At 43.9% G+C, this 12,997-nt stretch overlaps 1 protein-coding gene across 2 annotated transcripts in view; it reads right to left on the reverse strand.

The window, feature by feature from the left end:
* Positions 1-461: 461 nt before the first annotated feature.
* The window catches only part of ANKRD28 (ankyrin repeat domain 28), a 208,775-nt gene continuing 196,239 nt past the window's right edge, over positions 462-12,997 (reverse strand). For both annotated transcript variants that reach the window (XM_052638319.1, XM_052638318.1), the window contains exons 24-28: positions 12,152-12,297; positions 11,450-11,532; positions 10,904-10,986; positions 9,865-9,956; positions 462-3,679 (exon numbers count right to left, since the gene is read on the reverse strand). In XM_052638319.1, coding sequence (XP_052494279.1) covers positions 3,393-3,679; positions 9,865-9,956; positions 10,904-10,986; positions 11,450-11,532; positions 12,152-12,297 — 691 coding nt within the window. In that variant the 3' untranslated portion in view covers positions 462-3,392. The remainder of the gene's footprint in view (positions 3,680-9,864; positions 9,957-10,903; positions 10,987-11,449; positions 11,533-12,151; positions 12,298-12,997) is intronic.

Raw genomic sequence — 12,997 nt, forward strand, 5'->3', positions numbered from 1 at the left:
GCTCAAATCAGATTTGTTCCTCAACGTTCTGCCTAAACAGCACCTCTTCCAAGTCTGTTCTGATCACCCTTCCCACAGGGATCTTGCTGCAGTCTTGACTTGCTTCAGTTAGCAGTTCATCAGTTACACTTTCACTTTCCACTCTTAGGTACGTGCCTTCCCACGATGAAACTATAAGCTCCAAGAGGACCAGACCCCAATTTTGAGGCTCACTTTTTTCTCAAGCATGTAACAGGCAAGCCGTAAGTATTTGTTGAATAACTGTATTTAAAATGCGTGTTTAGAAAGGTTCATCTAAATTCTAAAACAGCTTTCTTGAAAATTCAGTAAGTTAGTAAAGAAAGGTGAAAACCAGTTATAATTCAACACTAGTCAGATATTTTAAGGGAAAAAGAAGGTTGCACGTGAAAAAGAAAGACACTTGACTTACTGCATTAAAAAACTTTATTTAAAAGGTCCGACATAAGCCAAATTAAACCCCAAATCGACAGCTATACGTAGACAGCTCCTGAACTAGACGGTACTGTTTGAGTTGTGTGTCTTGTTAAAGGAGGTTATTTGCTATTATCACCACTGCCCTAAAAGTAGTTCCAGAGCAGAAGCTGGTATTATAATACACATCAGATACTTCAGATGTCATCTTCCATGCAGAAGTTAAAAAAGCAAACAGGCTTTTCTATTCTGTGTGAGTATAAAAACCATTACAGAATAGGGCCTGGACGCCTTTGATGCACAAGGTTTAACTATAAAGGAACTCGCGGGTGCTGTGTACTTTCATTCAAGCGGTCCGCTGGTTCCCTCCAATACCAGTGCTCTTCCAACACTGCTCAGGACGATGCTTTGGGATTTGCTAACCAAAGGAAGCAGCTGATCAAGCAAGGGGACAGCCTATCACAAAATGAGATCATAAAGCAATGGAATAGCTTCCCTAGTGGGCAAGTGATCGGAAGACCCACTTCACAAGTACTCCTAGTCACGGCATCATGTACGTAAAATGATGCAAGCTCTGAATTCTGCTGCCTGTGAGGATAAATTAAGAACAGCTTGTTACTTTATAGCTACACCTTGAGTTTCATCAGAGGCAGTAAATCTAACAGTGTGTCTAATGAGCCCTTCTGGAAACCGCTTCAGCAGATGAGTCCAGCAGCCTGCAGAAGAGAAGAGGGCGTGTGTCATCCTGCCTTCTCCGCGTTCTCTTGGAGGACGGACCCGGGGCCCAAGGACCTAAGTTCCCGGGAGGGAGGGAGGCTTCAGCTCCACCTAAGGAAGACCTTTATAACAGCTGGAGCTGCTCAGCAACTGAGTGGACTGCCTGGTGAGGTAGAGTCACTGGGAAGTGTTCAAGGTGGAAGTCTCACCCTGGTAGAAGGGGCTCCTGCATTTGTTAAGGGGCTAGACTGGATGAACCTCAGGTCTCTTTCAATTCTGAGACTCTAGGAAATTCCCTCAGGGAATTCAGAAGAGAATTCCTAAAAGGAAAGAGAAAGTACACATATGTATACTTTTAGAATCCTCTTTTGAGTTTTTTTCTTTTTTTTCAAAAGGTACAAAAGAAAACGTAGTCTGCTGTCTTTAAAATGCATATAACACCTTCCTGCCACTAATAATTAGGAAGGGTCCATTATGACTTCTTTATACTATAAAGAAAAGATGGACAATTACATTTATAATTTCTGTAAATATTTTAGAAAAAATGCTTAAAATCTAGTAGTCAATGCCCTAGAAACTTTATAGATCTTTAAGTAATATGCACAGATACAAATACATTATGCATTAAATACAACTCACATCTGTGTTTTATTATACTCTAAAATATACAGGAATCTTGATGTACTGAAAGAGTGCAAGTAAATACAATATTCAAGCAGTCACTATTTCTATTTACATGCTCATTAATTCTTCAAAAACCCACAAAATTATCAAATAGATCAAAATACTGTTCTGTGTTTTCACACTTTATATTCAGAAAAACCAGCTGATAATTTACAATGTCATGAAGTTTCCAGTTTCACGATACAAAAAGAATAAAATGAAATTGGGAATCACTTTGTGAAAATTTATGGAACTCTACCCCGACCTGGAAGACCCCCTACGTAAGCGAAATCATTTTCACTGGGAAGGGGTTACAGTAAAAGCAGGCCCATATAAACTGCCGTTTAAAGCCTAACATCAGCCTTCCACCCCCCTTTCTGTTATTTGAAAGGCAGTCTTCCCATCTGGTTGGCAGTTGCTTCTTTCCCTAAACAGTAGCATGTTATAAACATGCTACTTTAAATGTGAATAAGACCTAAAGGCTTTAGTATTTTAAACCTTGCCCAGTACAGAAATGCCTTCCAAGAGACCTGACGATGTTAACTTATGAGTAGCAAGGGAGTTTTCTTTTTGATTCTTCACTAAACAATGACAACAAAAATACCCTAACCCACTGGGAGGCACGGGGGTGACACAAAGGTGATGAAAGTGTACCATCCAAAGTAGTGAGGCTGAAAACGCCACTCCCCAGGACCACTTGGCTGCAACAGGGTGAAAATCATTCACTTCCTGATTTTATGAAATTTCCTTCTTTGAGGAAATCCTTTACATTTTCAAACAAAAATAGTTCAGTTTTAAACCATTCAAAACCTGGCAACCAACAGCCTGACCCCAATCTATCATGTGTCTACATCACAAATATTTTCACCCTGACTGCACCCAGTCAGCTGGTTTTCAATTCTAATATTATAAAAGTTGGAATTTTAAAATTTTTATGTAAAAGGAAAAAAAAATGTAAAAATACATCTGCTTTCTCTCATGGTTTAATACATATTAGAAGGCTTTCAGATGTTTTCTTTTAAAAAAAAATCAACATTGAAAACCAAATCTCAGCTTCATTTTCCGAAATATTGAAGTTTGGTTTAGATAATGTCTGGTTTCACCCGCTCCAGTCTCCGCAAAGTGGTGCTCTACTAAAACCCGAGTTATTTGGTCCTTTGGCAATTTGCTGTGCACATCATGCCTATTGTACCAAACTTTTATTGCCCTTAAATTTAGTTGCAGTTTTATTGATTAAATTGAAATCTAGTGTCCTTATCTCTTCTTTCACGATAGTGTTGCTTGTGTGAGCAGATTAGGGTGCAGTGTCCCACATAATCCCCGGCACTGCAAACCCAAAGTCCACAGCTTCACAAGGCTCTGTGCCATCAAGGGTCCTCTGCTCACGTCTGCTTCAAGACCCTAGGAGGTCCTCTCGTAAGACGTGCCTTCACAACTCTCCTTCCTAATGAGCTTGTATTTCTTCTGTTTGCGCACTCTGCTATCTCTCTTAGGTTGCACTTGTATGTGAGTAAGAAAGTGCCTTTTTCCTGAAAAGCACAGTGTGATGTGAAGCCTCCCTGGGTCTCTGGCTCAGCCTGTCAGTAGGTCTCTGAATCAGAGTCATTGAGCTCGTCCACATCCGTGTATAGGTACTCCTGCTCCCCGCCGATGTTGTTGAAGCTACAGTAGGAGCTAGGTTCATTTCTCATGATGGGCAAGGCTTCAAAGCTGACAGTTTTCGAGGTGTTGGTGTAACGGTTAATGGCATTGAATGTCAGGGATGATAAAGGGCTACTTGACGAGATAGGCATCATGGTGGCCAGAATGAGAGCGAGGCAGTCTGCCACATCCTTGTTGGGAGCACAGGCCAAAGCTGGGGTATAGCCTGGAATTAAAAACAAGTTTAAAAATCACTCATCCTGAGACTCATTTCACTAAAGAAAGGCAGTAAACCTACCCTGGTCTTCAACCTCAGACATGTTTTAAATTACTTGGCTTATATAATAAGCTGGCTTAATTAGAATGACTCAGAACTTTGTAATAAATAGTAAAAGAAGAAAGTCACAGAAACCTAGGGTGGGAGGAGACCTAACAGACTACAGAGGAATCTGAGGTCCCAGATGGATGATTCCTCCACTATCTCATAACTTACCTGCGTCCATCCAAGGTCCCAGATGCTATCAGGCTAGACTAAGGGGGGAAAAGTCTGGTAAAACTTCATTCAGAATGGTGGGGGAGTTTTACCATTAATTTGTAGTTCTGTAAGGAAGGTCTTACATGCTGAGAAACCTAAATGTGCACAGATTTGTGAACGAGGCTCTGAGCTGGTGCTCAAAATATGCATGTTCAGTGAAAACACATGGCCACCATTTAACTTCTTTTGGGGTCACAGTCCACTGAGAAAACCATAAACAGGTTTAAAGCTCCTAAATCAAACAAATGTTTCCTTTGTACATGTTCCCTTCTTCAGCAGAAGACTGACTTTAAATGCTGGGCTGGATGAATCAAAAGCTGGAATCAAGACTGACATGAGAAATATCAACAACCTCAGATATGCAGATGACACCAACCAAATGGCAGAAAGTGAAGAGAAACTAAAGAGCCTCTTGATGAGAGTGAAAGAGGAAAACCTGGCTTAAAACTCAACATTCAGAAAACGAAGATCATGGCATCCAGTCCCATCACGGCAAACAGACGGGGGAAAGTAGAACAGTGACAGACTAGTTTCTTGGGCTCCAAAATCCCTGAGAATGGTCACTGCAGCCATGAAAGTCAAAGGCACTTGTGCCTTGGGAGGAAAGCTACGGCAGACCTAGACAGTGTGTTGAAAAGCAGAGACATCACAGGGTCCGTCTAGTCAAAGCTATGGTTCTTCCAGGAGTCATGTACCATAAAGAGAGCTGAGCAATAAAGAAGGTTGACTGCTGAAGAATTGATGCTCTCAAACTGTGGTGCTGGACAAGACTCTTGAGAGCCCCTTGGACAGCAAGGACATCAAACCAGTCAGTCCTAAAGGAAAACCAACCCTGAATATTCATTGGACGGACTGATGCTAAAGCTGAAGCCCCAGTACTTTGGCCACCTGATGTGAAGAGCTGACTTGCTAGAAAAGACCCTGATGCTGAGAAGACTGAAGGCAAGAGTAGAAGGGGTGGCAGAGGACGGACATGAATTTGAGCAAACTCTGGGAGACAGTGGTGGGCAGAGGCATCTACTGTGCTGCAGTCCATGAGGTCGCAGAGAGTCCTAGCGACTGAACACCACCACCACCACCACCACAAAGTATCTGGCAACAAACTGGAGCCACTTTGGCTGGGGCAGGAGAGAAGACAGTGAACACAGAGTCTAATTCAATCACCACCCTCTCTTGTTACTGGAGCAATTTATAACTGGATCATTAATCTGAAGGTTAGAACTGATTACAAAATAAGATGAGTACTTACTATGACTTGCCACCTTTGGACCCTGATTACTATCTCATAACTCTGGTGTGAGTTACACCACACCAGCGTCTCTTAGGTCAAGTGGCAAAGGATCTTTGTGTCAGGGAGACCAAAGCTAGTCTGAAAGGGAGCAAGTCTAGACTAGGTAACAGGTTCACAGTCAGGGCGGGAGGAGGGAGTGGGCAGAATGAGAAAGTATGCAAGAAGACATCAGGTCACAGGCGACCTTCACTGTCATCTGTTTACTATCCTTTCCATATGGAAAAGCGATATAAAACCTTGAAAATGACCAACAAAGACCGTCTATTGGCTATTTGATGTACAGCCTCATAATGTGACCAAATATCTTCTATAGGTTAGCAATTAGGCTCTTCATTTTAATCTATATTGCTTATTTCCAGAAATGTAATTTGTTGACAGTGAAAGTTTCTTTTAAATTAGGTGAGACTGAACTTATCTTAGTGGGTGGTACCACTCACTTCTATGGATTTCATGACTATATTAAACTAGCGACTCCCAAATCTCTGTGTCCAACCCAGATCTTGCTGACTCTGGGCTCCATGTCTATCTGTCTATATCCAGTTACTCACCTGGAGCTGCCGGTGAGCTTTTCTCATGTTCCCAAGTGAACCCAGCTCTTCCTCCAACATTCTCATCTTAAACAATGGCCTCCCCTCCCCTGCCCACATCACTCCATGCCAGACTGCAGGCCGCGTCCTCCCTCCCCAGGCTCCAACGAATGCCCTTTTGATGGGATTCACTGGAGGAGCCTGGGGAGGGAAGAAGCATCAATGTACTTTCATCTGCAACATCTCTGCTGTAATTCTGCCCACGCCCTCCTCCCGCCCTGACTGTGAACCTGTTACCCAGTCTAGACTTGCCCCCTTTCAGACTAGCTTTGGTCTCCCTGACACAAAGATCCTTTGCCACTTGACCTAAGAGACTCTGGTGTGGTGTAACTCAGTACTCACGCTGCCCTGCGCTGTGTCTCTATTAAATATGCCATTCTCTCAGCTTTGAAAGTTTTCTCCCATAGTTTTACTTGTCCTTTGGATTCTGGCTCAGAAGGCACTTTGGGGGGGATACCTTCCCTGATATCTCTCACGGCATTCTAGGTTTATTCTAACTGAACTGCTTCAAGGGCCTTCTGACAGCCTATTTGTTCTCATTGTTGTTCAAGGCAGTAGGCTGTCCTGGATGCTACAGTGTGTCTGAAGGACTCAGCACACTGCTCAGCACACCATCACCTACACACACCCGCGGAGCTCGATGTGGCCAGGGGCTCTTCTAACCACTCAGGACAGATCTGTGTGCACAGACTCCTGCCTCGTAGGTTAGAAGATACGCTCTGTGGAAAGAAGGAAAAGGAAGGAATAGAGCAGCATAATAAGAACGGAGAATGCGATGGGGGTGATCAGCAGGCTGTGGTATAAGAAGGGCAGTCGGGACAGGATTCACCGAATAGATGACACTTAGCTAAGACCGGAAACAGGTGAAGGGTTTAGTCAAAGATCACTGGGGGCAGAGTGTGGAGGCCGGAAGGAAGATGATGATGCACGTCCACCATCACGTACATGGTGTGAGGAGCCGGCGTGGCAGAACTGGACAAGGGGGGAGGACCGGGAGACAAGCGGGAGTGGTCACAGAGCGAGCTGACCCGGTCGGCCCCGAGAGCTCGTCTAAGGACTATCAGTAAACTGAGCTGCGGAGGAGCGGCAGCTCCCCACACGCTTCTCTGGCTTCAGTGCTGGGCTTCTCCCCGTGGTGGCTGCTCTCACTGTGCAGCGCAGGCCTACAGCACCCAGGCGTCAGCAGTTGTGGCTCGCGGGCTCTACAGCATGGGCTCAGTGGTTGTGGGCACATGGACTTAGTTGCTCCGTGGCATGTCGGATCTTCTCGGACCAGGGATCGAACCCATGTCTCCTGCACTGGCAGGCAGTTTCTTTATCACTGAGCCACCAGGGAAGCCCCTTCCCACGCATTTTAAAAGGATCCTGGCCAAGGGTGCTAGTAGACGGGGAAAGTGGACATACTTGAATATACTTTGGAGGTAGATCAATAGTAAATGCTGGTGAATTGTGCCCTGGGTATGAGGGGGGTCAAGGAGCAATCGCAAGGATGGGAATGGTCATCAGCTGAGCCAAGTATGGCTGTGCAGAGAGCAGGCTTGGTGGTGGGCAGAGAGGGCCAGCAGTCCAGTTCTGGACCTGTGCATTACACATTCACAGGATACGCTGTCAGCCAGGCAGCTGGAGACATAAAGTTACACATTCTCAGCACAGATGCAGTGTTTGGAACCCCGGAACTGGAGGAAGTCGCCCAGAGAGTGAATGTAGGTAGTGTTGTTGTTCAGTCCCTAGGCTGTGGCCAGCTCTTTGCAACCCCATGAACTGCAGCACACCAGGCTTCCCACTCCTTCACTGTCTGCCTGAGTTTGCTCAAACTCATGTCCATTCAGTGATGCCATCCAACCAACTCATCCTCTGTCACCCCCTTCTCCTTTTGCCCTCAGTCTTTCCCAATCAGGGTCTTTTCCAGTGAGTCGGCACTTTGCATCAGGAGGGCAAAGTATTGGAGCTTCAGCTTCAGCATCAGTCCTTCCAGTGAATATTCAGGGTTGATTTTCTTTAGGATTGACTGGTTTGATCTCCCTGCTGTCCAAGGGACTCTCAACAATCTTTTTCAGCACCACAGTTTGAAAGTGTCAGTTCTTGGGTGCTCAGCCTTCTTCATGGTCTGACTCTCACATCTGTACATGATTACTAGAAAAAAACCATAGCTGTAACTATATAGACCTTTGTTGGCAAAGTGATGTCTCTGCTTTCTAATATGTTCTCCAGGTTTGTCATAGCTTTCCTTTCAAGGAGCAAGTGTCTTTTAACTTCATGGCTGCAGTCACCATCTGTAGTGATTTTGGAGCCCAGAAAAATAAAGTCTGACACTGTTTCCACTGTTTCCCCATCTATTTGCCATGAAGTGATGGGACTGGATGCCATGATCTTAAGTTTTTTGAATGTTGAGTTTTAAGCCAGCTTTTTCACTCTCTTCTTTTGCCCTCATCAAGAGGCTCTTTAGTTCCTCTTCACTTTCTGCCATAAGGGTGGTGTCATCTGCATATCTGAGGTTATTGATATTTCAGTTCCAGTAAACATAGTTATTTAACAACAAAATAAGAGGTTAGAAACCCTCATCCAGTCACTAATTCAAGGAACCAGATATCTGTGAAAGAAGAACATCCCTAAGAAGGACACTGTAATAAACATCATATGCATCCTCTCTGACCCTCTGCCTTATCCTGCCGTAAGGGATCTGCATCTGCTGGTCAAGGGAACAGCGTGCTGCAAATGCAAGTGTGGAGATTACCTGGGGGAGCATCAGACACTAGCTAAGGCAGACTGCAACCTTCACATCTGGTATTTCACATACATTTTAAATTCCACATTAAAAGCCTATTCCTAAAGAAGGAAGAATCGGTTGTGTCGAATTCTGTATGTCAAGTCAAAGCAGAGTTGATTCCTAACACTGTGGAGGTCACTGGTGGTCTTGCTGAACACAGTGCTGTAGTGTGGTGGGGGTGAAGGTCTGACCAGAGGGGACTTAAAGGAGAAAGAAAGAGGAGAAGAACTGGAGACAGAGGGAGAAATGGCTCCTGAGTAACTGAGCTGCAAAGGGGGACAGGGAAATACGGCCGCAGCAGGAGCAGAGGGAGTAATGAAAGGTGTGCTATGACGAGAGAGATCCTATAAAAGCCATTATTATAGGACACAAAGAAAAGAGATGCCACAGTGACTGCCTCAGGCAGGCAAAGAGGACAGCACCCAGCACATGGGTGGGAAGACTAGATTCTGATAAAGCCTGGCGTTCGAGTAAGGGCCTTGATAAATGTTTGCCGAAAGAACAAATTCTTTGAATACTAAGATAACAAAGGTGGTATCACCAAACCAAAGTTAATAAACCCTAACTCTGATTTGGGGTTCCCAGCTGGTGCCGCTGGTAAAGAGAATCTGCCTGCCAATGCAGGAGACCCAGGTTCGATCCCTGGGTCGGGAAGATCCCCTGGAGGAGGAAATGGCAACCCCTGGAAAATCCCATGGACAGAGGAGCCTGGTGGGCTATAGTCCATGGGGTCGCAAAGAGTTGGACTCGACTGAGTGACTGAACAGGCAAACACAACTCTGATTTAACAGATAAATGAAACTCAGGAGTTTACCTGTTAGATGGGCTTTCCCTGTTTCTCCTGCCCTTGTTCCCTTTGCACAAGGTAAGCCCTAGAAAGAAAGTGAAGTCGCTCAGTCGTGCCCAGCTCTTTGCGACCCCATGGACAGTAGCCTGCACCAAGCTCCTCCATCCACAGGATTTTCAAGGCAAGAGTACTGGAGTGGGTTGCCATTTCCTTCTCCAGGGAATCTCCCTAACCCAGGGATTGAACCCAGGTCTCTCACATTGTAGACAGACGCTTTACCTTCTGAGCCACCAGGGAAGTCCAAGGTAAGCCCTAGGCAGTATTAACTCCAGCTCTCCTCTCTGACCAATAAAAAATCCCCAAGTCTCCTTTCCTTCAAGTATGGATCACTGAAAGGCCAACGCCTCTAACAGGTCAGGGAAAGAGGAAGCAGATGCTACTCACCGTTCTCATCGACCGCAAGCACACTTGCCCCTTTCCCCAGGAGTTCCTGAACCACCATTGTCAGCCCGTTTCGGGCAGCAACATGCAGAGGTCTGGAGAGAAAAAATACGCGTACACATCCATGTGTGCAGGCCCACGCATGTGTGTGGCTCACTCTCTGCCCTGGTTGCTGAAGGCCATTTATGCTGGCTATGGAGACCCACAGACGACCAGAGGCCCTTGGTCCCAACGGCAGTGACAAGGGGAGCGAGGCCAGGAGAGCCAGGACCCAGAGCGCCTGTCAGCGCTACACCCAGCACCGGCCATCAGCGGCTCCCATTTCTTCCAGACCCTCGTGCCACCTTCCTTCAAGACCAACGTTCAGAAAGGTTTACTAACTAAACCGCATTCTTAAGTCATTTTAAGAAATGTGGTTGGCAAACACACGTATTAATCAACAAAAACTGTACCCTGCAACAGCCCAAGTGCCAGCAGGCTTTGAAAGCGGTTTACAGGCTCCATGGCTCACTCTGGACCCTGAAGGGATCCAACTGAGACCTGAGTGGGAACACTGTTGTAAGAGTCTTCTCTTTACTAAGTCTCAAAGAAGAACAGCAAATGAAAATGGTGAGCAACAACGGGAGACGCTGGGCCAGGATTTAGGCAGTCACCCAGGACTGGCGGCTCACATTAAGAGCCTGATTATTTCTGAAATCTCTCTAGCTACAGACACGTATAAAACTTTTTGCCTCATTTGTTAAGTGTATTATTCCAGTTGGTTGCCATAAAACAAAAAGAATAGTATTACTTTCCACCATAAAACTGGATTGACAAACGACCTATTATTTTCAAGAATAAGGGTTTCAATTCAAAAACTTTTAAAATAATGTCTTTTAATTATGATGGTTTTAGAAATTAGTTCTGTCAATTATAAGAACTGTTTTTTATTTTTTAATTGCTTCTGTGACAGACTGATTCCAATCACATTAGAAAAGAATTCCATTAATCACTTTTATAATGAAAGGTCACAAGGTTCACGCTAGACCCTGGAAGTACTCACGTTTGCAAAGCTGCATTGGTTGCATTGATGAGGTTTCTATCTGTTATCTTTTCCAGTATTAACAAGGCACTAGTTTCATGACCCTAAAATTATGACAAATAACTCTTAAAAACTTCGGCACCATCAAAGATAACTTTATACATTCAATACATCCCAGTCGTTGTCCATATTATATATATATATGTGTGTGTGTGTGTATATACCACCATTAATATGCTATGCATTTTCTTAGCTAATGTCTTAAATATACATCCAAACATGAATTGGTGTAATGGGGTTATAGAAGAGGACAAGAATATTTAAGATTAGAGAGATTAGAGAAAGACAATAATTACATTTAAGCCTGTGGTCCAAAACTTATTTGGCTTACCAGAAATTTCATATACCATGGTGCTTCACACATAAGTAATTTTTTTTTCCAAGAAATCTGATGCCAGTGATTATTAGGTTTGGTCCCTAGCTCTGTTCATTTTAGTTAAGTGGAAAAACCTTAAATGCCACTGTTGATATTAACAATCAAAAAATATTGTTAAGATGTGTACTTACCTTACTGCAAGCCAAATGGAGGGCGGTGTTTTTACTGTTATCTTGTAAAGTCAGATCTGCGCTAGCACTGCTAACCAGCATCTCTGGGAGGAAAAATTGTATCAACTCTTTTGTATATGAACATACACTTCAGATTACTAATAACTCACTGTAGAGAAATGAAGACAGAAAGGAAAAATATCCCTCTGGCAAAAATGTAAGTGCAAAAACACGTTGCGATATAAAGGCCTATATTATATTCTCATATGTGTGTGTTGTATAAGGAACAGACAAGAACAGCAGCAGCTGACATTCATTCTGTGAGTGCTTACTAAATTTCAGACTGTTTTAAGCACTCTAGATTTACAGTACTCATTTACCTCTCAAAACAACCCTATGAAGTAGGTACTGTTATTTTTGTCACTGTACAGATGGAAACACTGAGGCATGAGGCCACTCAGTTGGCAGATCCAGGACTCACATTCAGTCTGACTCCAGAGTCAGGTTTCTTGACCATCCTAACACTGCCTGCTAACATGAGGGCAAGTGAAAATACTGTGGGCCTAAAAGAAAACACGAGTGTAGGCAGGCAAAAGGTTTCAAATCTCAGGAATGGTGAGGTAATGAATGGAAAATTCAATGAACCAGAGTCAGATGGAAGCTATATTGTACATAAGCAATATTCACACTTAGAACAATAAAAGCCTCAAGTGGTTTCTTTACCAACTGTGTTTGTCTGTCCGTTTTCTGCAGCCATCATGAGAGGTGTTTTCCCAGAGGAGTCCACAGAGTTCACATGAGCATTATGGCTGAGCAGAAGCTGCAGACACTCCACATGGTCTGTGAAGGCGGCTGCATGGAGAGGAGTTCTGCCCACAAAGAAATGCAAAGACTGGGCTAAATCTGTACATGTATATTCTTAATTTATGACAAGCAACTTTCAAGGATTTTCATACCAGGCTATAAAACCATTGTCCGGATACAAATAGGCTTACTAATTCCTGCCACAAAAATTTGTATTTTTGATAACTATTGTTTAGGTAAACTAATATAAATGAGGGTAAATTATGAAACTGCCAAAAAAATTACATTATTAAAGGAAACTTTGAAAGAAACAAATCCGGCCCCAAATACTGTCATCTATTACAACTGTTAGACTTTTCATAATTAGAAATCTGTTAACTATTTAAAAAGTCTTTATGGGGACTCCCTGGTGGTCCAGTGGTTAAGAATCCACCTTGCAATGCAGGCAACACAGGTTCGATTCCTGGTTCACAAACTAAGATCCCACATGCCACGGGGCCTGTGTGCTGAGACCCAACACAACCAAACACATTAAAAAAAAGAAAGAATCCGCCTTGCAATGCAGGGGATGAGAGTTCGACCCCTGGTGGAGGAGCTAAGATCCCACTGAGCCTGTGTGCCACAATTACTGAGTCCACACACTCCCGAGGCTGTGTACTACAACTAGAGTCCTTCAGTCAAAACCAAAAACCTGGAGTGCCATAATTAGGCCTCAACACAGCCAAACAAAAAATAAACAATAACAACAGAGAGTCTTTGGGTAAC

Source organism: Budorcas taxicolor, chromosome 1, assembly GCF_023091745.1.
Source record: "Budorcas taxicolor isolate Tak-1 chromosome 1, Takin1.1, whole genome shotgun sequence".
Lineage (NCBI taxonomy): Eukaryota > Metazoa > Chordata > Mammalia > Artiodactyla > Bovidae > Budorcas > Budorcas taxicolor.